The 24,326-nt window shown below is 39.9% G+C and overlaps 1 protein-coding gene across 1 annotated transcript in view; it reads left to right on the top strand.

Moving 5' to 3' along the window:
• ASCC3 (activating signal cointegrator 1 complex subunit 3) overlaps positions 1–24,326 on the top strand; it is a 4,485,173-nt gene that overhangs the window by 562,336 nt on the left and 3,898,511 nt on the right. Inside the window, exon 6 of the mRNA XM_044069284.1 lies at positions 15,120–15,245. Coding sequence (XP_043925219.1) covers positions 15,120–15,245 — 126 coding nt within the window. The remainder of the gene's footprint in view (positions 1–15,119; positions 15,246–24,326) is intronic.

Consider the following 24,326-nt stretch of genomic DNA (forward strand, 5'->3'; position numbering starts at 1 on the left):
AGGCAAGGAGGCCTAGTACTAGAAAATGTTATGCTGAAAAATGGAAAACATTCTGTGCCTGGAACCAGTCTCAAGGGATGAGCACAGCAGCACCAAATTTACCTCAGATTTTACAATACTTAACTGAGATGCTTTACAAGGGCCTGTCTTTTTCCTCCATTAAAATCCACGCCTCTCCTCTTCTCTCATCCACTGCTCAAGCAGTTCCTCAGAGGGGCCAAAAATTTGAGACCACCCAGGAGAGCTTCAACCCCAGCCTGGGACCTTAACTTTGTCTTGGAGAAACTCACTCTACCTCCTTTCGAGCCAGCTGCTACAGCAGACTTAAAATTTCTTTCTTGGAAAACAGCTTTCCTTTTAGCAATCACTTCAGCTAGAAGGGTATCTGAATTGCAGGCCCTTACGGCAGCGGAGCCTTTCATCATCTTTCATGCAGACAGGGTGGCCCTCAGAGCCAATCCATCCTTCATGCCCAAGGTGGTATCCAGTGTGGCTCTTAATCAGTCCATTCATTTGCCAACCTTCTTTCCCAATCCACAAAATAAAGGAGAACGGATACTGCATTCCTTAGATGTGCACAGACAGCTTAGATTCTACTTGGACAGGACTAAACCTCAAAGGAAATCTGAAAAACTGCTGGTGGCATTTGCTGCAGGGGCAGAGAGAAAGGCTATTTCAAAGCAAACCATGTCTAAATGGATAAGCCATTGCATTCATTTCTGCTATAAGCACCATGGAAAACCTATCCCCCAGGGTATCAGACCTCACTCCACCAGGGCTTGCATCTACCTCTACAGCCTTTCTCAGAGGCGTCCCTAACAGGGACATCCTAGAAGCTGCTACCTGGAGTTCTGTACATACTCTCATCAAGCATTATTTGCCAATTTTCTCTAAATCCAGAGCTGGCTTTGCCACTGCAGTCTTGCAGGGCCTTATAGTTGGCCTTAATGCTATCTAAACTCCTCCTCCCAACCATAGCTTTGGGAATCTACCCAAATGTAATGACTGCAACAGTGCAACACTAAGAACATAGTACAGTTGTGTACACTTACCATAAATGTAGATGTTCGAGTGTATTCACTGATGCATTCCTGGTTACCCTCCCTCCAGCCCCCTAACTTCTTTTGGCTATACCTCTACTTTCCTTTACTATGTTTAAAAGCCTTTTTGGTATATTTGCTTTTTTGTTGGAGGTACTTTTATATTTAATTGCTTCCCCTTAGGAGGGGATGTAATGGCGTTGGCTGCATGTTTTATACCCATGACATCATGGAAGAAGGGACAGTAACCGACACAGGACCCAAGACTTTGTTAATCAGGCCAACTGAGGGCTACCTGCAAGCAGATAACCCAAATGTAATGACTGCAACAGTGAATACACTCGAACATCTACATTTATGGTAAGTATACACAACTGTACTTTTCCATTACTTCTGCAAATAGGATTTCTGAACTCCAGGCTTTTTGTTCAAAGACCCCATACATTATTTTCCATAAATGTGGGGTTACCTTACGGACAAAAACCCTTCCTTTTTACCTAAGGTAGTCTTAGAAAATAACATTAGCCAATCCATTCATTTACCACTATTCTTTCAAAATTTTTTGAGTAAAGGAGAGTACATGCTTCATCGCCTTGATATACACAGATTTTTATTTTCATAGGACAAAACAAATCAGAAAATCATATCAGTTATTTGTGCCCTTTTTACCAAAGAGACTGGGTCTTCCAGTGTCTAAAGTCACTTAGACTATATGGATTACAGAATGCATCTCTTGGATCTGTTTGCAAGAAGGCATTCCCCTACTTAAACCAGTCAAGGCTCATTCAACCAGAGACATGGCTACTGCTTCTGCTTTCTGGTCATGAACATCTGTTGATGATATTTGTGTAGCTGCAATATGCTCACACCTTTGTTACTCATAACAAATTGGATATTATGTCTAGAAACAGAGTTGCCTTTGGTTCGGCAGTACTCCGGAATATCCTTTCATGAGGGCCAATTAAGATCACCGTAGCTGGGTAACTCTGTCCTATGTTTTGGGGAAAAAGAAAAAGGATAATATCAGATTTACGTTATATACTAACCATAACTAGGCATCTGCGTTGTCCATTTTCATTCTTCTTCAACTTGCCTCCCTTCTATCCCCTATCTTTCAATTTTTTGGAGAAACCTGTTGGACCATGTCTTTGGAACTAACTGTTCAGGTATGATCCCTTCCTTTGTTCTGTGCTGTTCCTACCTCTCTCTAATTTTATGGGCTTTATTGCAACAAACTCAATCTGAGGTAATGGGGATGGACTCAGGCATTCTGGATAGAGGGAGGAGCTTGAGAGTTGAGTCCTACAGTCTGGAGTATATGGCTGAATCAAATCTGAGGATCAGATCCGAACCTATGTATTGAGGAAGCACGCAAATGGACAACACAGATGCCCAGTTATGGTGAGTACAGAACTTTTAATTCTAGTCGTCACCCCCTAAGCTAATAATAAATCACCGGCCACAAGCATTTAAAATAGAATAATGAAGTTATTGAAATATAAGAAGATAAACATTGCACTTGGTAAAAAAAAAATACATGCAGTTATAAACTTGCACAAAGAAAAATATTTTTGAACAAAAAGTGGCATAAAGAAGAATGCTGAATGACGCTATTGCAGTAAGCCTAGGCAGCCTCTCTCACCCTAGATGTTCTTCATCTCACATTGCTGCAGTCCTAACACTTGGGTAGTCCGCTGTCCCTCGGTCGGCCCGAATATCAGAGTATAAGGCTGACGTCGGTCAAGGCGCATTTGACTGACATCAGAACGTCAGGGTACAAATGCGCATGACCGACGTCATATCCTCTGTCTTTTTTGCCGCATGGTCCGATGCAGAAGCAGTGTTGCAAGTGCCGTTCGGCGTTCTGAAATTTTTCGAATTCGGAGTTTCAGACCGAAGTCAGAGTTGGTTAAGTACCCGTTAGAATATTTTGTTTTTTTCTTGCCTCAGTGGTTTACCGGATGTCAGAAAAAGTGAATAACTGTATTTCTTGTGGGAAACAGATACCGCATAGGGATTACCATAATTTGTGTATACCTTGTTTGGGACCTGAGCACGACGTTGTTGGGTGTCGCTTTTGTGCTAGGTTCAATAAACGCACTATTAAGCGAAGGTTAGATTATGCCAGGTTGGTCTTTGGGAAGCGGTGCAATTACAATATGCCGTCGGATGCTCCAACGCCGGCTTCCTCAAAGAAGCGCAAAGACAAGGCAGTCAAACCTAGGTTAGAGGAGTCGTCCGAACCGGACGCCGGTTCTTTAGAGGCGTCAGTGGAACCGGTGGTTCCGACGGAGGCCTCTCTGGAGTCCCAGGGAGAAACTTTGATTTTACAGGATGTGGCCTCCCAGGAGGCAGGTCAGGCTGCAGGGGCTTCTCAGATTACTGTACTCCCCTCCCTTCCTAAGGTGTCTAGGCCCTCTCTTTCTGTTTCCAAGGCTTCTCCTAGAGGCAGGTCTAGTTTAGCTTCTGTGGGTGTCACTCCTAGTTCTTCAGGTTCTGTGCCCAAGAAGCACATGCTTAAAATGGCAGAAGATTTAATTACTTTAATTAGAGGCTCTATGCCCCCTCCTGATAAGAGGCCTAGGATGGAACCAGTGTTGGGGGATTATGAGCAGGCTTCGGATGTGTCTGAGTCTTGCTGAAGACTTGCAGGAGTATTCTCCTTATTCTGATTCTGATGTGGATGATTCTACTCCTTCTGCTTCTCCTCCTGAGGATTTTTCTTTTCAGAGACTCTTCATTCCATGAGAGAGCATTTTAAATGGGAAGGTCAGGACTTCTCTGATTCCAGGAAAAGGCTTAGGGAATTTTGTTTTACCCCAGCATAGGCCTTTGGCTATACCTCCTGTTCTGAATGTGGTGGAAGATGTGTTTGCAGAGGCTTCTCTTAATCCTGATTCTTTGCCTCCTGCGCCTGTTAAACCAGATAGGTATTACAGGGTGCCTGAAGCTCATAAGTATCTTTTAAGAGTCCTAGGGCAGACCCAGAAACTGTTAGCCAGGGGCCTAAGGGTGTTAAGGCTTCTGTTGTCAAGAATCCGGTTCCTGCAGATAAAGAGGCCAGGGCCTTGGATAGATGGGGAAAGAAAGTTTATACTTCTTCCACTCTAGCCATGAGAGCTTTGAATTGCCAGTTTCACATGTTGAAATATCAGAATTATCTCCTTTCACAATTGAAGTCTAAGGTTGATGCTCTGGCGGAAGGTATTGATTGTAAAGAGTTACAAGATTTAGTGCATGTTTCTGAACAGGTGGGTAAGCATTCTTTGCAATGTGGTTTTGATGCTGTACAGGCCTCGTCTAGGGTGGCTGCCACTGGGTCAGTTCTTCGCAGGCATGCCTGGCTGAGGGATCAAAATTTATCTGACCATGTTAAAACAAGGATTTTGGATGCTCCTTTACAATCTGATGTCTTGTTTGGTTCTCCTGTTGAAGCAGTTTTAAAGAAAATGGAAGACAAGGCTAAGTCTATGCAGACTGTTAAAGATTTTTTGCAGGTTCAGCCTCCAAAGTTTAGTAGAAATTGGCCTACTAAGGGGTGGACGTATCCTTCTTATGATTCCCAGTCTAGGGGTAGATCTAGACGTGGCAGGGGCAGAGGTCAGGGCTCTTTCAGGCCTAGAACAGGGAGTTCTCCTGCTCAGTCTTCGGGTGAGGGCAGGGGTCAGTCCTTTCGTAAACAGACCCAATGACCTACCTTTTCAGCTGCCAGAACCTTCTCGCCTGGCAGCACCTTTGGGAGGAAGGTTGGCACTTTTCAAAGAAAATTGGAGTATAATTACCCAAGACAGATGGGTATTGGATATCATACACCACGGTTACAGGTTTTATTTCCATACCTTGCCTCCTTTCAAAGGCATGCCAGACATTCCTCCTCAACAAAGAATAGAGGCTCACAAACAAATTTCTCTGTTACTCCAAATAGGGGCCATACAGCCGGTTCCTATGCCAGAAAGGGGCCTAGGATTTTATTCTCGCCTGTTCCTAATACCAAAAAAGGGGAATACGTGGAGACCAATTTTGGATCTATCTATCCTCAACACTTATCTGGACATTCCCAAGTTCAAAATGTTGACGTTACAGCAGCTTTTACATCTACTGGGCAAGGATCACTGGATGGTAACTTTGGATCTCAAGGAGGCTTACCTCCATGTTCCTATCAGACTAAGTTGCAGGAAGTATCTGCGTTTTCGGACTGGGACTTCTCACTATCAGTTCTCTGCATTGCCCTTTGGCTTATCTACTGCGCCCAGAGTATTCACGAAAGTTCTGGCTCCAGTGATAGCTTTCTTCAGGCTAAAAGGAATACAAATCTATCCTTATTTGGACGATTGCCTGATTCTGGCTCAAGGAAGGGACGAGCTTCTTCATCATTTGGAATATGTGATAGCAGTGCTAAGATGCCTGGGGTATTCTGTGAACGAATTAAAGTCCAGTCTAGTACCCTCTCAAGACATGTGCTTTCTGGGTGTAAGACTGAATACAGCATCCCAGATGGCCTTTTTAACCCCGGACAAACAAAGGAATCTTTCCCTTTACTTCCATCAACTATCTCTTCAGTCCGGGCTGACTGCAAGGACAGTCCTTCAAGCCTTAGGGTTCATGGCATCTTGTATTCTGGTGCTTCCCAATGCCAAACTGCATATGAGGAAGCTGCAATGGTATCTCAAAAATGTATGGACACAGCACTGCCAGGATCTGGACACTGTCATTCAAATAATACCTTGCATTCAAAAGGAATTTTTGTGGTGGGCTCAGGAATGTCACCTAAACAAGGGACTCTCTGTGACCCGGCCAGAGGCGAGTCAGATTTTAACGACAGATGCCTCAGACAAAGCTTGGGGAGCTCATCTCAATGGAAAGTGGATACAAGACAAGTGGCCTGTCAGACTACAGCATCTACATATCAACTTGAAGGAGATGTTAGCAGTCCAGTTTGCATTAATAGCTTTCAAGGATTTACTTCTTCCAGGGCAGGTGTTGATTCTAACAGACAACACAACTGTCATGTGGTACATCAACAAGCAAGGGGGAACACATTCTTATCCTCTATGCAGGCAAGCAATGATTTTGTGGGAGACTGCTCTCAGTTTACAACTAAATCTTCAGGCAAGGTTTCTGCCGGAGCACAGAACTCCTTAGCAGATGTGTTAAGCAGACAAATCATGGATCCCCACGAGTGGAAACTGGATCTTCATGTATTTCAGAAATTGACAGTGTCATGGGGAACTCCAGACATAGATCTGTTCGCTTCTCCACTAAACCACCAGCTGCCAAAGTTTTGCACTAAGAGGTTTCATCCCACAGCTTGGAAAGTGGATGCTCTTTCTTTCAGTTGGAAAAATCTTCATGTGTATGCCTTTCCACCTCTGCCTCTCCTCCCAAAGGTACTTCTGAAGGTCAGACAGGACAAGCCAAGGATGATTTTGATAGCTCCAGATTGGCCTCGACAGCACTGGTACCCATTACTGAGAAGTCTAGTACGGAAGCCTCCATGGCCTTTGCCTTTGATTCCACACCTGTTGTCCCAGGAGGACAGTCATTTGCTCAATGTCAAACTTCACTCTCTTCACCTAACAGCCTGGCATATTCTGTTTTGAACCATAGAGGGTCTCATCTTCCACAACAAGTTTTGAATGTGATTTTGGAAGCTAGAAGGCCTAGTACAAGGAAAGTGTACGCAGATAAATGGAAGAGATTTTTGTTTTGGAGTGCAGCAAAGGATTTGGATGTTTCTGAGCCTAATTTAAGTGTGGCTCTTCAATATCTTACTGAGTTATTGGACAAAGGTTTGTCCTTCTCTTCTATTAAGATTCATGCTGCAGCAATTTCAGCTCACTACGACTGTGACCCACCATTGTTTTCTCATCCTTTGTTCAAGCAATTTCTTAGAGGGCAAAGAATATAAGACCCCACGAAGAGCTCTTACTCCTGCTTGGGATCTCAATTTTGTGTTGGAGAAACTCACTCTACAACCTTTTGAGCCTGCAGCTACTGCTGAGTTGAAATATTTGTCATGGAAGACTGCTTTTTTGTTGGCCATTACCTCTGCAAGAAGGGTTTCTGAATTGCAGGCCCTTATGGCAGTTGAGCCTTTCTTAATTTTCCATAAGGATAGGGTATCTTTACGTACTAATCCTTCCTTTATGCCTAAAGTGGTTTCTAGTGTGGCTTTAAACCAAGCTATTCATTTGCCTACTTTTTTTGCAAATCCCCAAAATAAAGGGGAAAAGATTTTGCACACTTTAGATGTACACAGGCAGTTGCAATATTATTTGGACAGAACTAAAGGGTTCAGGAAATCTCAGCAGTTATTAGTTTCTTTTGCTTTGTGTTCTCAGGGCAAGCCCGTGTCAAAACAGACTATTTCTAAGTGGATTGGGTTTTGCATTGCTTTCTGTTATTCCCATCATGGCAAAGAGATTCCAGCTGGGATTAGGCCTCATTCCACTAGGGCTACTGCCACTTCAACAGCTTTTTTGAGGGGTGGCAACTAAGGATATTTTGGAGGCAGCTACTTGGAGTTCAGTGCATACTTTCTCTAGGCATTACCACCTTCCACTGTACTCTAAATCCAGGGCTGGTTTTGCCACTGCTGTTTTGCAGGGCATTTTGGCAGCTCCTGCTTCATTATAGTTTAGCCATCCTCCCTTACCTCTGCTTTGGGATTCTACCCAAGTGTTAGGACTGCAGCAATGTGAGATGAAGAACATAGTACAGTTTTGTACCTACCATAAATGTAGATGTTCAAGATCCACATTGCTGCAGTCCATACCTCCCTCCTTCCCTCTGTAGTTTGAGGCGGTTGTGTGGGCTGGGTTATCAATCTGAGGTATATTGTATATGTTGTTTATATTGTACATATTTTTAGTGTTAGGTTGGTTGGTTGTTTGGTTGTTGTCTATGGGTTTTGACCTTTCTTTTTAGGGTCTTCTGACATCTGGGGCAAGAAAAGACTGAGGATATGACGTCGGTCATGCGCATTTGTACCCTGACGTTCTGATGTCAGTCAAATGCGCCTTGACCGACGTCAGCCTTATACTCTGATATTCGGGCCGACCGAGAGACAGCGGACTACCCAAGTGTTAGGACTGCAGCAATATGGATCTTCGAACATCTACATTTATGGTAGGTACAAAACTGTACTTTTTGGCGAGCTGGTGTTAGCTCCTCACTTCCATCCTCACGCATCCATTGCCTCCAGCATTTAATTTCACTAGACAAACCCAGCTCATTGGAGCACAAGTAAGGACTCTGAGAAGCCAAGGTAGTTTGACTTTGACAGTTTTACTGTAATTCCACTGACATTTTACAAAACGTTACCACAATTTATGTAAAAATAATCACAGTAGTGTAATACAGTTTCTTCACACTCACTTGTCGTTCTTGCAGTGTCTATGGTTATTTTCACTAAATGTGATTGCATTTCAGTAGTTTCTCTTGCTGACAGGCACAATGAATGTTTGTATTGTTTGGGCAAATCTTGCATTGTACTATTATTGGGTTCTTGCCTTTGGTTCAATAGTGCTACTAAAAGAAGTTGTAGAAAGCTCCTTCAGGATTTTTTGTTTTCTCAGGCCCTTTCTACCCTTTATTTGTATCATCAGTTAAGTCAGTCCTGTTTTTGCTATCATTCCCCTTCTGTTTCCCCTAATTGCTTTGAAGTTAAAAAGAAGGTTTGAAAAAACATTAAAAAAAATGGATTCCGCCTTTTAGGACTACGCTGTCAGAAGTCCTCTCCCTCCAGAGTAGATTTAGATTATTCTGTTGTACTTGGATGCATGTTTCAAATTAGTTTTCAGAATTGCATGACAGGTGTCTAGGCATGTTTGATGCAGGAATACTAAGGAGAGGTGAACTGAAATCAACACATTGGTTTACAAACTCCATCTTTCTGTGTATCCTTTGTCTGGAAGTAGTGTATGATAAATCCTGGTCTGTTTTGATGCCATGTGTTAGTTTTACTGCATCTGTCTTTCTAAGGATTTTTGATAGTATGTTCCCTTTTCTGTATTCTTAACCACAGGGATGTTTCTGGTCTCTGCTGCTTTATAGTTTTCTCTATTCTGTGCTTCCTTGCTGTTGTACTTTGGTCTCTTCTTTCCTTTATTATTCTACATTTTTAAGGTAACATTTTATCCATTATGAGATCTTCTTGGGCATTAATGCAGCCACTCTTGAGGATGCATATCATGCAGTGTAAGTGGTTGTAAAGGCGCCCGTCTGTCCTTCTCTCTCTCTCTCGTGGACCTCCTTTGGATGTTGGACCTTTGTCACTGGATTGTAGAGTGGTAGAAGATTACCTCCAGCATGTTGGTAGGATTTCCATTCTTAAAGCAGAACCCATCAGTTGTTCTCACAAAAGATATTTACTACTGCACTCTTACCGGGTTGAGTGGAGGTGCACCACAGCAGTCATATGTATCTGTAAGCGCATTGTTTAAAGTGTTTTTTGCCCTAAAAGCTTTGCGTGTGGCTTTGTGTTTCATGTTGCCCATGCTGCTTGCCTATCAGCCTCTCCCAGCCAATTCACGCATTCTTTCTCTCTTATATGGGACGAGTCTGCCAGGATTGGGCCATTGGGGTTGTGAATGCTGTAAGTTAGTGCCATCTGTGCCATGTGTGTACATATGCTGGCATAACTCTCTGGGGTTTTGTAAAGAATTTTAAGTTACTTGACTATCACACTGATTTGTACAGATGTTTGAATTAAAAATATGTGTGTAAAGTTTCTTGTGTTAAAAATGCATCAACAGTAGGACCTGCTGGACAGAAATAATGTTTGCATGTATATTCTGTTGTATTATTGTAACTGATCAAATGTGTATGTTTATCAGAGAACCCTGGAAGGGTAGAAAGTTTGAAGTTGTGTTATAGCTTTCAGATGCTGCCACAGATCTTAGCAAAGCTCTGTGTGTATTGTACCAGAGTCAGGTGACCAGTGGTGATGTCATTCTTTAACCAGCATCTGGTTTCTTTGGAACTCTAGCAGCAGCACTTTAGAACCTGACAGGAAATATTTCTGACCTGTTATGTATCTTACAGATCAACACAAAGACTGACATCTGGCTTTTGCTGTGATAAGACACTGAGCACACATCAGCTTGCCTTGCTTTAGTAAGTAGTCAGGGAAGAGTAATTGTTGAGTCAGTCAGGGGCATTTAGTGAGAATAGTTTAGTACTGTTTTCTGCATGTGTGAGAAACTATCCAACTGTATTATTTTTTATATCTCTGCGGTTGAAACTGTTTATTGTATTCAGCATTCTCATGTTTTCTGTTTTATTATTTATTATTAAATGTATTAATACCTTTCATTGTGGCTGGCCCTTTAGAGAATATTTTTAACATCTTGAGAGTACTTATGCTTGTTTTAGTGATACTGTGGCCATTCCTGAAAGCCTTGTTTATTTGGTCACATCCTACTATTTGTATTGCTATTAATTTTACAGTATAATTGTATAATTGGGTACCCTTTGTAAAAGCCTTAGGGTAGCTGACTGGTGGCAGCATGATTACTTCAGAGTCTGGGCAGAAAGGGGCACAGCTAGTAAATCTTTGCCAGCTTTTCCCATGTGTGTAGGTGTGTGTGAAACTCAAATATCCAAGTGTGTGTGTATCAGCTACTGGGAACAGAAACGCAGAGCTCCAGAGTGGTCAGTGTGGAGTTTTGTCTGGGTTAGGAGAGAGTCCATTCCTAGGTCCGGAGTCTGTTCCCTGTGTGCTCTTAAGGGAAATTGTGTTTGGTGCAAGGAACTGCAGCTGAAAATACTCTGTGAAACCCATCTTTGCTCTTAGTGACCGTCCCTCACCAGTCAGTTGTGAGAATTGAGTCTCTGATTGCTGGCCCCGGCGCAGGGACCTGTCCTAAGGGTAGTTTGGAATTCCTTTTTTTACCATATCCCCATGTACTCACTTAGCAGCAACCTGGCTCCGAGGCATGCAGTGGATATCTGAATTGAACTGTCCCTCACTCCTACAAGGGGATGATGTTAGCAGGACTTTCCAACCCACTTGAAAATACCATTCGGTTGTTTCCACAGTCTCTTCCAGAATCAGCTTGCATGCCTGTACTGTTGTGCACATGCCCACCTTTTTTCCATAAGAGGATCACACCCATTATCCCTGCCTGCAATGTCAGGCTCCCTCACTCCAAATTAAGCTGTGATCACCTAGGTCTTAGAGTTCTCTCTCTCTCTCTCTCTCTGCCACCAGTATAGGCCAAAGCTATAAAAGGAAGCTGAGAGCAGCAAACAGAGCATCTCTCTCTCACTCACACGCACGCACGCACACACACACACACACACACACACACACACACACACACACACACACACACACACACACACACTGTGTACTGAGAGACTGTGTGAGTCCAGCACAAACTGGGGTATAACCTTGCAGACATTCACATCCTAGGGCAATTGAACCTCTTGGCTATCTCCTTCAGTCCCAACTCTAATTCTGCCCTGGATAAGAGGAGTCAAGAACACTGTCTTGACTACATATTTTGGGAATGCTCTACCATGGCAGCAAATCCTTTTGCCACTTGGAAGAAGGTTGTCTTCCCTTTTTGTGGACATTTCAGCAGTAAATCAGCAGTAGAAGAAATAATTGATAGTGGTGCATTCTCTAGCCTTTAGCAAGATTTTTGTATGCCTTTTTCCCCTTGCCCACATGTAATTGTATTAAGAAAAGAAAGACTAAAACTCATCCGTTGTTGGCTGAGAAGGCTGTGGTTTCTTGTTCTCAGGCCCTGACCAGTAAAGTTTCCTAAAGTTAAGGCAACAGTCCTCTCCATCTTTGGTCCCAGCTCCTCCTTTAACTCCTTTACTCGTACTGAATCTCCAATAAGAAGTTTCTGAGGTGAATGAAGCCAACAGGAAGCCTTCCACTTGTTAGACGTAGGTTAAAGAGTTATTCTGTCACTTAAGTTGGTTAGCTCGCTTATGGTCTTGACTTGCCTCAGAAACCTGGGTAAGTTGGGCTTCAGCTGTTCTTTTGTCACAGTGCATACCTGTTGCAGCGGGTGTAACTTTGGCCTAGTTTGGCTGTTTAAGTCATTCTCTAAGGATGTAAGTCATTTGGTTGATTACAGGTTTCCATAGTAAACAGAATTGCTGAAAGTTCAGCCAAATGTCCAATAATGAAGTTTCTGTACAAAGTTATTTTGCTTTGGGGCAGTCTGTACCCCTTCACATTTTCTATGGAGGGGGTCATACTACTTGCACTCCTTATGGTTAAAGCTGCAGTTGTGGGTAGATGGCAACCTCACTTAGACAGTGACTCCCATCTTTCATCTAATTTGCCAAATTCAGAATTTAACCACATTGCATTTGACTGAACAGCCTACTTCAGTTTTTCAAAGGAGTTCTGCATTTTGTCCATCGTTAAAGACTTAGCCCTCTGTTATGTCCTTCTAACTTGATTATAATAACTGCCCATCTTGCCCATCCTCCTTTAAAATTGGCTAGCTCAGTAGCTGTGCATTTTATATGTTGGAAGATGCTCTTGATGGCCATCACCTGTTTTTGAAGTCTGTCAACTTTTAGGTTCAACTGCCCCTAAGGACTAATCATGTTATCTCCCAAAATTACAATCCAATCTCTCCTTATATTCCATTCAGCTCCATTTTTGCTTTGTGCCTGGAAAATCTTGAGGAGCATGCCCTTCTTACCTCGAATGTGCACTGCCAGCTTAGATTTCACCTGAAAATGGTGCATATATTCCAAGACAGAACAATTCATTTGTCCCATTTATTCCAGAGAAAAAAGAGCTTGAAGTGAGGCACACACTTTCCAAATATACTCCTAAGTACTTTTTAAATCATCCTATGGCATATCGCTTTCATCTGTAAAGAGTTCATCAGATAATGGAGTCATTTCTTTCCTTCATACTTATAAAACCGTGTAGCATATCACATGACATAAAGCATAACTAAATTTTAAAAGAACAATACATAAATTATATGAAACCATTTTAAACTGTGTAGATCTTTACTATTTTGTACTATGTTGTGTACGGTTTTAAAATTTAGTTGCCCTTTAAGTCATGTGGTATGCTACAAGGTTTTACATGTGTGAAGGAAAGAAATGACTCCATTATCTGATTAAGTCTTTATGGATGAAAGAGTCCCTACTTGTTATTTATTGTGATACATGGTTGCTAATACTAATAAACTAGACAGTTTTTGGTTCCTATTGCCTTATCTTGACTGTTTTTCTTAGTCCGTAAATGGATCTAATGCTGATAATATCAACATGAAAGTATCTCAACAAAAAATATTGAGAAAATGGAAAAACAAATATTTTTTGTCCCTTACACCCCCACCCCCCTACTTAAATGTACTAACTCTGAGATCACACCTTCCCTGCTTTTTAGTATCAGTTGTACTAATGTTTTATGTTTTAAATTTTTTTTAGATATTTTTCATGGTGATATTACCATTAGATCAATTTAGGTAAAACCGTATGTGGATGTCCCTCCATACTTGTAAGCAAATGGCCTTGCCCTTTTTCAAAATAATTAAGTAATTAAAAATAACTAAAATAAAATACTTTGAGGCTTGCTCAAAGCTTCTGGCAATGCTTTCATTTTGCATTGTGACATTTGCTGAAATCTCCTTTGGTGAATCTACATGAATCTTTGTTTCCTTTCCTTTCAGGCTGTGCTTGCTGAGTTGATTGGAGTTAAACAGCATAGCATAAGGGCGTAGTTGAAAGTCAGTTGAGATGACAATGGCAGTCTCCGTGAGAACTGTTCCTGTGAAACAGTATCACCAAAAGCCATTTTCATTGATGATTGAGGTTGCCTCTTTTTGCCACTGTTGCCCATCCATGGAGTTTGTATATAAAAGTTAAGACTTCTCACAAGGGGTTGTGGAGGGGGACTTGCCCCCTTGCAAAAACATTTTCTTTATTGCTGAAAGTGGTTTTCAGTGATACTGGTTAACAGCAGCAACACTCACTGAGATTGCCATCTGTGAATTGTAATAAGTCATCATTGTCCAGTCCATGATATAAAAAAGTGTGACCCACCTGGAGACATATACACACTCCCCCAACTATGAATGAAAGAAAATTCAGACATAGGATACTCTGGTGTTATCAGAAGAAATCCTAAGTTACCTACTGCAGAAATTTTCACAGAACAGCTGATATGGTGGCTATATACATTTTTATCATTTGTGTTGTCTTTGTTAACATGCACTTTAGTTGATAACGCTTCCCATTATGGTGGATGCACTCACATAACTGTACTGTTATACTAATTAGGTTAATTTTCCATCATGGACTGTGGTGTTTTTCATTTTGTTGTTTGTTTGAGCTTCAGTTGCATTTGCCTGCATATGTTCTGAGTCCATTGTATGCATCTACTCCTCTTTCATTGCAGAATTACAGCCTTGCATTGCCTGTTTTCTCTACCATATATTAGTTTCATGACTTGATTTTTTGTTCCTCGCCATAATTATTTATTTTCTCTATTCACGGCATTTCTTTGGAATAGTTTAAACAAGCTGTCTTGTAGCCCCCCCCCCCCAATTTTTTTTCAGTATTGAAGTACTTCAGTAATTCTGCTTGTTTAACAATGTGAAGCATTTTTTGTCTGTAAATTTCTCTGTATATCATCCTCTATCTGTGCAAAATTAGATGTCCTTTACTGTTCTCTGTTTCTAGTCTTCTGAAGGCATTAAATGGCCTATTTACAGCCAGGACCAGTCCTCTACTCAGGCAATCTCTGGGTAACCGTGCAGATATCCTTAACCTTTTCCAGGTAGTTTCTGTTTGGCTTCATTTTGCAGGATAGTGCAAAAAAATATTTGCAGACCTAATTTGGTGTGAAATGGAATATGAAAGTAATGTAGCAAAGTATTTTAGAAGGGAGATCAAACAAACAGTGCTGCATTTGCTTTACGGATTCACGAAAAATAGAATTGTGGTGTAAATATTTATGTGGTACAATGTTTGGTAAAAATAATTGTTCTGTGTTTGTGTTTTACACAAAGTCACTGATCTCAAATTTCTTTGTACTTGCTGTTTTGTTATTTTCTAGTGCTAACAATTGTTTTCTTAAATGTACAGATGCTTTTACCTGAAGGAATTGAGAGAGAGAACAACAAGATATTTGAAGAAGTTAGAATTCCAGTGACTGAGCCAATGTCATTGGGCATTGAGGAAAAACCTGTTTTCATCAAAGATTTAGATGAAGTAAGTAAAATGTGTTCTGTTCATCCTGAATCACCATATTTGTCTAAGTCCTGTTGCTGCAGTGCAGGTGTGAAGGAAGTGCTTGGTATACTGATATTTTTATACAGGGCTGGGTGAAATCTGGGGGGCCCATAAAAGTAGTGTCACTGCAGATATCTTTGCATTGTTCCAACTGATGCACAGTCACGCTGGAACATGGATGGAACATGCCAAGTTCCAATTTAATTGTGCATTATTCAGCACTCAGCATGAGTACTTTAAAGCAAAACAAAATATCTTTCACAGTCCTGTTTTCTCACCTGAGCAGCGCTAGTATTTTTGACTTCCCCCTCTTCTTCTCAACAACTCAACTCAACTTGATTGTTATTCATTTGGCTTCTTCCATTAGGGTAGGAGTTAGGGGTATGTTTCCATTATTCCCACTATTTAAACTTAACAGTTCTTCATATATTTGCTTCAGATAGCCTCTTCCTTTCCTACATGCCTCCACCATTATTGTGTGGCCAGACAAATTCCTATCCTGGGTTTGTAACTCTCACCCCAACACCCATGGCAGACTTGGTGGAAGTCAAATGACAGGCTCAGATATGGACTGAATCTAATGTTTACATTTAATTTTACATCCTCATGTTTGTGGACACAAGCAAGATGCAATTAGTGTTGTGCTACCCTAATGCCTGCTGTCCCAGAGGACTCTGGTCTGCAAGAGAGACCTGACTTTATAAAAATGTTAGTGCTGTAGAGTTCTAACTTGGACATGCGGAGTGAGTACATTTTTAAGTCTAATATGATAGCTTTGCTATTTTTTTAAATGGCAGACATTAGCCACTGCAGTCTCCCAGAATTTTTATGTAGTAAAATGACTCATTGCAAGTCCACTGGTGTTTAAGTAATACGCATTGACTGCAGCTGTCAGTGGGTCTGTTGTCTAATGTGTTTTGGTCATACAGGAGCAGTTTTTCCCTCCTGATATGCATATAGCTAGCTGCTATTCTATGCAGCTGCATAGTTTTATTTCCTTAACAATTTAATTGTTTTGCACCAGGTTCTCAGCCTCATCAGCTGTTTGCTAAATAAAGTAGCCAAAGACTTATCCATACCTGTCAACTGTGTAGAATGCCAGTTTCCTTGTTTTTGTCTCAAATTTTTGGCCTGTACAGGGTGGTGGTGCTGCTGTAGCATTGTCGCCTCACAGTAAGACATTGTCCTGTTCGATTGTCATCTAAAGCGTCTTCTGTGTGGAGACATGCGTAAATGGGGCTTACCTTCGTTGAAGGTTGTGCGTCAGGCCTGGCAAGTCGGTATGTAAAAATCTACTGCCAATCATTAGCGGACCGGAGTTCCGCTGTGGCGACCCCTAACCGGGAAAAAGCCGAAAGATACAACAACTGTCCCTTGTAAAAGGGTTGATTTTCTGGTAAATCACTGACAATTGGAGTTGGTCAGTAATGCCAGACATTAGTTTTATACGAAGTGCTTAGAAAATATCCTTCCTGATTTTTTCCATATCTCTCATTTATTTCTTTAGAAATTAGAGGATTACCGTCCATCAGTAATACCAGACATTATGCTTTCAGGTTTTATTCTAGTTGTTCTGAAATACATGCTGAAGCAAAACAAATTCTATCATCTTTTTAAGTGAATTAGAATAACACTGAAAAACTGACCTTGATTTTTCCCCTCCCAATGTTTTTAGCTTTTTCATGAATTGTTTTACACCTTTACTGAATTAACATCTGTGACACAGGCAACCTTACATTTGTATAAACTTACTCAAACCATATTAACAAGATCACATTTAAAAATATTATGCATCACATATATTATATATCATGTATTCTAAGGAATATTACATTATTCAGTTCCTGCCTTCTCTTAACCCTCATTTCTCCTCAAGAACTTTTTTTTTCCCGCGTGCATTGCTCCACAATATCCATTTTTAATGTCATTTAATCCTACCCTTTTCTAAAGATCAAAATGTATGTTCTTTTATTTCTGTTGCAGTATTCAGTACTACAAATATAGTTGGTTTAGATTCTGATTTCCATTTTCTAGTAATTGCTTTTTTGGCAGCCACCATAATTAAACTTAAGATCTTACTGTGTCTAGGCAATTTGGATCCTGTATCCCAGCTTAGAGAAAAATGATTTCCTTAGTTGCACTCATTTTCTCACCCAGTATTCCTGACAGTATTCTATGGGAATGTTTAAAGTCTGCTAACTCATTTTCTCCTAAAACATATGTTCTCAGTTACCATGGTCTTTTCCATCACATCTCCAACATTTTAGGGTTGCCACCTTTTCAAATGCACATAGTGGGACAAACGTGAAATTTTGAAGGATAAAACTTAACCACTACTAGTGCAAAGGACAGAACTTCACTTTTTTTCCCAAGATAAAAGCTTATTCTTGTAGCATTTGAGTTGTTTATCCGTCAGAGCCACAAGGGCGGGAGACTTAAACCTCAACACGGCTATTAATAGGACGTGCTGGAGGGATAGATTCATCACCCAAAGACTCCCTATGCTGTGGAATAAAATCCCGGTATATGTGAGGCAGAGCACCTCGCTGGCCTTGTTCAAGAGAAACCTTGACCAATGGATGGGAGATCGCAGATATACCCCAGGGATTACCTCAGTGTTACTGCTCGACAGAGGCACAGCAAAATAATGGGTATAGTTCCCCATACTAAAGGGGTGGCGTAAGCCACAAAACTATGGGCTAGGCTTGTAAATGCCCTCGGGCAGATAGACTAGTATGAACCTATGCTGTTTCATACAATATTTAGGCGTTTAAGATATATAACTGTTTTATGCAACTATTACTGAAAACGTATGAATTATTTTTTGTCCTAAAATCTCAGGACATTTACCATTTTTTAGTTTTTTTTCACAGGATGCAACTGCCCAAAGAGGGACTGTCCCTCACAAAGAGGGACACGTGGTAACCCTACCAACATTTGCCATCTACCTGGGGAAAATTTCTTTAGAGTCTGCATGAGGTATAAAAGCATCTGTGTAAACACTTCCAGTCAAAAATCCTAAATCGTTTAGACTTTGTTACATATTTGGGAGCCATACATATGCCCTCCCATTGTTTCCCTGTGAATTGCGTATCTAATCTGCCTTCCCAATCTTTTCTGACCTCTTCTGCTTGATTCCTATAGTTGTTGTGCAGTATGTTATATGCCCTAGTAATTGTCTTTTTTACCAACCACTTTTGTTCTAAGTTCAGTTAAAAACTTAACCAGCGCAGGTCTTTCATTTAGGATTCCCCAGTCTCTTTCTCTTTGACTATACTCTGATATCAATCCCTGATAGGGAAGGCAGTCACTAGCCTGCAATCCAAATGTCTTCTTGGCGTCACCCCACTCTGTTACCTTCCCTGCTTGAGTTATTTGCTCCCAGTATCTTGGTTTCTGCAGGAACATCCAGCCTCCTCTTGCCTGTTTTCTGCACTGCCACTTGTCATCCCTGTTAGCAAAATCTCCTTTCTCATACTGGCATAGTTCTTAGGATACTTTCTGCTACTTTATGAATGTTGTATAATAATCTGTATGGTTATTATTCTTCATAATAATCTGCATCCAAATTTCCACCATCTCTCTTTCTTGAACCCCCCTCTCCCCACTTCATCATCATCCCTCTCCACTTTGCATTATAACCGTCTACTTGTGTTATGTATAGATTCCTTAACTGTGTAGCTATAAAATATCCCTTCAAATCAGGTGAACCTAAACCACCTCGTTCTGTTGGAAGGATCAGCTTATCTCAATTAACTCTTGCCCTCTTTCCCTCACAGATAAATTCTTTCAGTTTTTTTTAATTGTCCACTACTTCTCCTCGGGTTGATAAAAGTATGCCTGACCTTGTGTACAAGACTAAAGGGACTAAAAACATTTTCACTGCTTCTGTCTTACTATGCACATCCATAGAGAGTTTCCAATTTCTCAAGTTTTGTATTATCTTTTATTTCATCACTTCCCACATTTTTAGCTGCCATAACACAATCCTTTTTAATACGTACTTCTAAATACTTCATCTTATCAAGTCCCTATAAATATGGGTATTTCCAAAACAATTTGGGCGTGGGTACATAATTTACAGCTGTAGCCTTTGTTTTATCTTCATTAATTTTATATTCCGAAAAGACTTGAAACTGTCTCAGAATGTTCCACAACACTGAGATGTTCTTTTCTGCATTTTTCAGGTGCAAAATGTATGCAAATAAAGGCAACTTTTCTTGATTACCATACAAATTATATCTTTGTATATCTGAGTCCCTTATTTCCTTTGCCAGTGGCTCTAAATTTAAAACAAATAACAAAGGGGAAAGAGGACACTCCTGCCTGATTCCCCTCTTCAAACACAGCTTATCTAAGAGGAACCCTATCACTTTGTTACCTCCAATCCTTTATGTATTCTTCTAACTAATCTTATTACTATATTAAGGAATGTAAATGCTTCCAATGCTATATTCATAAAAACCCCAGCTTTACTCTGTCAAATGCTTCCTCTGCATTAGCACTCAACAACAAAAGAGGTATTTTCTTATATTTTGCTTCCCTCTGTGTCAACATTGTTCTATTAATATTGTCAGATATTTTCCTCCTCTCCACAAAACCACGCTGATCCATATCTGTTAATTTTGTCAACACGTTTGCCGTTCCTTTAACTAGTATAGACATAAACACTTTATAATCATGGTTTAAAATTGAAATGAGTCTGTGTGAACCTGGGTCTGAAAGGTCTTTGCCATCTTTAGGTAACACAACCACCGTAGCATTCTTCCAAGATGTTGGTACTTTGCCTCCTTTTAAAATTCTGTTAAAACAAAACCTTCCAGGTATTTATCATTTTCTACCCTCCTAATTTCCAAACTTCCACAGGAATATAATCTGTTTGTGGAGACTTTCCTGAAGTTTGATTATACATCACTGTTTTCATCTCATCACCTCCTAACATAACTGTTAGTTGTTGAGCCTTTAAAACTTCAGCTTGGCAAGCTAAGAACTTGGTTATATTCAACTGGACGTATAAGAGAATTTAAGTACCTTTTTATGCACTTTTTCTTTTAAAAAATACAGTATTTAAATTGATTTAAACTGTGTATGAAGGAGTGTTGAAGGAATTTTTAACTGGTTATTCTGCTCTTCAGTAACTTGAACTAAAAGCTAGTGTTGGCTGAATTTTGTTATTTGCTAGTAATTACAGGTGTGGGGGTAGCCACATTCAGTGATTTCCTGTCCTTGCATATTTAAACTGGTGCATGTGAAATAATTCCTGCTTTAAAACTTCAGCTTGGCAAGCTAAGAACTTGGTTATATTCAACTGGACGATAAGAGAATTTAAGTACCTTTTTATGCACTTTTCTTTTAAAAATACAGTATTTAAATTGATTTAAACTGTGTATGAAGGAGTGTTGAAGGAATTTTTAACTGGTTATTCTGCTCTTCAGTAACTTGAACTAAAAGCTAGTGTTGGCTGAATTTTGTTATTTGCTAGTAATTACAGGTGTGGGGGTAGCCACATTCAGTGATTTCCTGTCCTTGCATATTTAAACTGGTGCATGTGAAATAATTCCTGCTTTAAAACTTCAGCTTGGCAAGCTAAGAACTTGGTTATATTCAACTGGACGTATAAGAGAATTTAAGTACCTTTTATGCACTTTTTCTTTTAAAAATACAGTATTTAAATTGATTTAAACTGTGTATGAAGGAGTGTTGAAGGAATTTTTAACTGGTTATTCTGCTCTTCAGTAACTTGAACTAAAAGCTAGTGTTGGCTGAATTTTGTTATTTGCTAGTAATTACAGGTGTGGGGGTAGCCACATTCAGTGATTTCCTGTCCTTGCATATTTAAACTGGTGCATGTGAAATAATTCCTGCTTTAAAACTTCAGCTTGGCAAGCTAAGAACTTGGTTATATTCAACTGGACGTATAAGAGAATTTAAGTACCTTTTTATGCACTTTTCTTTTAAAAAATACAGTATTTAAATTGATTTAAACTGTGTATGAAGGAGTGTTGAAGGAATTTTTAACTGGTTATTCTGCTCTTCAGTAACTTGAACTAAAAGCTAGTGTTGGCTGAATTTTGTTATTTGCTAGTAATTACAGGTGTGGGGGTAGCCACATTCAGTGATTTCCTGTCCTTGCATATTTAAACTGGTGCATGTGAAATAATTCCTGCTTTAAAACTTCAGCTTGGCAAGCTAAGAACTTGGTTATATTCAACTGGACGATAAGAGAATTTAAGTACCTTTTATGCACTTTTTCTTTTAAAAATACAGTATTTAAATTGATTTAAACTGTGTATGAAGGAGTGTTGAAGGAATTTTTAACTGGTTATTCTGCTCTTCAGTAACTTGAACTAAAAGCTAGTGTTGGCTGAATTTTGTTATTTGCTAGTAATTACAGGTGTGGGGGTAGCCACATTCAGTGATTTCCTGTCCTTGCATATTTAAACTGGTGCATGTGAAATAATTCCTGCTTTAAAACTTCAGCTTGGCAAGCTAAGAACTTGGTTATATTCAACTGGACGTATAAGAGAATTTAAGTACCTTTTTATGCACTTTTCTTTTAAAAATACAGTATTTAAATTGATTTAAACTGTGTATGAAGGAGTGTTGAAGGAATTTTTAACTGGTTATTCTGCTCTTCAGTAACTTGAACTAAAAGCTAGTGTTGGCTGAATTTTGTTATTTGCTAGTAATTACAGGTGTGGGGGTAGCCACATTCAGTGATTTCCTGTCCTTGCATATTTAAACTGGTGCATGTGAAATAATTCCTGCTTTAAAACTTCAGCTTGGCAAGCTAAGAACTTGGTTATATTCAACTGGACGTATAAGAGAATTTAAGTACCTTTTTATGCACTTTTTCTTTTAAAAATACAGTATTTAAATTGATTTAAACTGTGTATGAAGGAGTGTTGAAGGAATTTTTAACTGGTTATTCTGCTCTTCAGTAACTTGAACTAAAAGCTAGTGTTGGCTGAATTTTGTTATTTGCTAGTAATTACAGGTGTGGGGTAGCCACATTCAGTGATTTCCTGTCCTTGCATATTTAAACTGGTGCATGTGAAATAATTCCTGCTTTAAAACTTCAGCTTGGCAAGCTAAGAACTTGGTTATATTCAACTGGACGTATAAGAGAATTTAAGTACCTTTTATGCACTTTTTCTTTTAAAAATACAGTATTTAAATTGATTTAAACTGTGTATGAAGGAGTGTTGAAGGAATTTTAACTGGTTATTCTGCTCTTCAGTAACTTGAACTAAAAGCTAGTGTTGGCTGAATTTTGTTATTTGCTAGTAATTACAGGTGTGGGGGTAGCCACATTCAGTGATTTCCTGTCCTTGCATATTTAAACTGGTGCATGTGAAATAATTCCTGCTTTAAAACTTCAGCTTGGCAAGCTAAGAACTTGGTTATATTCAACTGGACGTATAAGAGAATTTAAGTACCTTTTTATGCACTTTTTCTTTTAAAAAATACAGTATTTAAATTGATTTAAACTGTGTATGAAGGAGTGTTGAAGGAATTTTTAACTGGTTATTCTGCTCTTCAGTTATTCCCACCCACCCGCCCTGTTTTTGTTTTGGTGTTAATCTTAGTGGCATTGAAACTGCCCACCCCTCAGCCTGCCTCTGGGCCCATCTCATTTGCTCACTCAACTGAGTGCAGTGAGATCATATTCTGATTTCAGGCACTCCTACTGTGTACAAAGAGAGCATCTGGGAAATAGAAAAAAAAAAAAAATTAAGCTTATTTCCTGCCTTTCTTGTTAAGTGGTACAGACTATTTGTAGGCTTCTGAGCCCCCAAGCCCTTCTGTGTTTGAGGGAAGCCTTCTAGCTTGTTTTTTTTCTTGTAACTAGCCAGTTTTCTAGTTTCAGCACTCAAATCTGTTTCTTTGATCTCAGCACTTGTTCAGAAAAAAAAAAAAAAAAAAAAAAAAATTTCATCTGCTTTTACTGTACTTGTGTTTTTACCTACTTCTTTTTACTTTTGCATCATCTTAAAATACTCAATTGTATTTATTACTGCTTGGTGTAACTCATTCTAAGCCTTTTGGTTTAAACACTTGGGCTTCGGACCAGTTAGTTGTTTTGCACTGAGAGGTTTGTGGTCTGCACTGTTGTGGCAGAACAGGTAGCTTACATCCTTCTAGGTTGAGAACTGCTGATTGAGGGCTCAGTGTCTGTTATTCTAAAAGTGTATTAATTCTGGTTTAAGCACTTGGGCTTTCAAGCCAGTTATTTTACATTAAGAGGGTTCGTGGTCTGCACTCTTGTGGGAGGAGAGGCTGGACTCTGCCCTTCTGAGCTGGGAATTTCTGGTTAAAGGCTTATAGTGCATGCATATCTGAACTGTTTCTTACTGAAGTTGGTGCGCCTTGTTTGCTGTGGCATAGACTGGATTCGGGCCTGCTGGATCTAGCTTTGTTTGTGTAACTTGAGCACTAATCCAGACATTCTCTAAAGTATTCAATGGTATTTATTACTGCTTGGTTGTAACTTGATTAAAGTGTAGCTATCATTCAAGTCTTTTGGATTAAGCACTTGGGCTTCAGACCAGTTGTTTTACATTAGGAAGGTTTGTGGCAAGCACTGTGGTGGCAGGACAGGTAGCTTTCATCCTTCTAAGTTGGGAACTGCTGATTGAGAGCCCAGTGTCCAAGTGTATTAGTTCTGGTTTAGGCACTTGGGCTTCAGGCCAGTTATTTTACATTAAGAAGGTTCGTGGACTGCACTCTTGTGGGAGAAGAGGCTGGACTCTGCCCTTCTGAGCTGGGAATTTTCTGGTTAAAGGTTTATAGTGCCTGAATATTTGAACTGTATCTTACTGAAATTGGTTCACCTTGTTTGCTCTAGCATAGACTAGATCCAGGCCTACTGAATCTAGCTTTGTTTATATACTTGTTGTTTGTTTGCTTGTTATTTCCCTGGAAGCTAATTCACCTAATACATAACTTCTCAGCTTCTGTGGATCACTAGTGATATCTGCATTGCTTACTGTACTTATTTCCTTGTTTCACTTGAAAGAAAGTTACTGTTTGTCGTTTTTGCATTTAGTTACTTGTATC

Source organism: Protopterus annectens, chromosome 1.part0 (genome assembly GCF_019279795.1).
Source record: "Protopterus annectens isolate FY-2018-M chromosome 1.part0, PAN1.0, whole genome shotgun sequence".
NCBI classification, from domain to species: Eukaryota; Metazoa; Chordata; order Ceratodontiformes; family Protopteridae; genus Protopterus; species Protopterus annectens.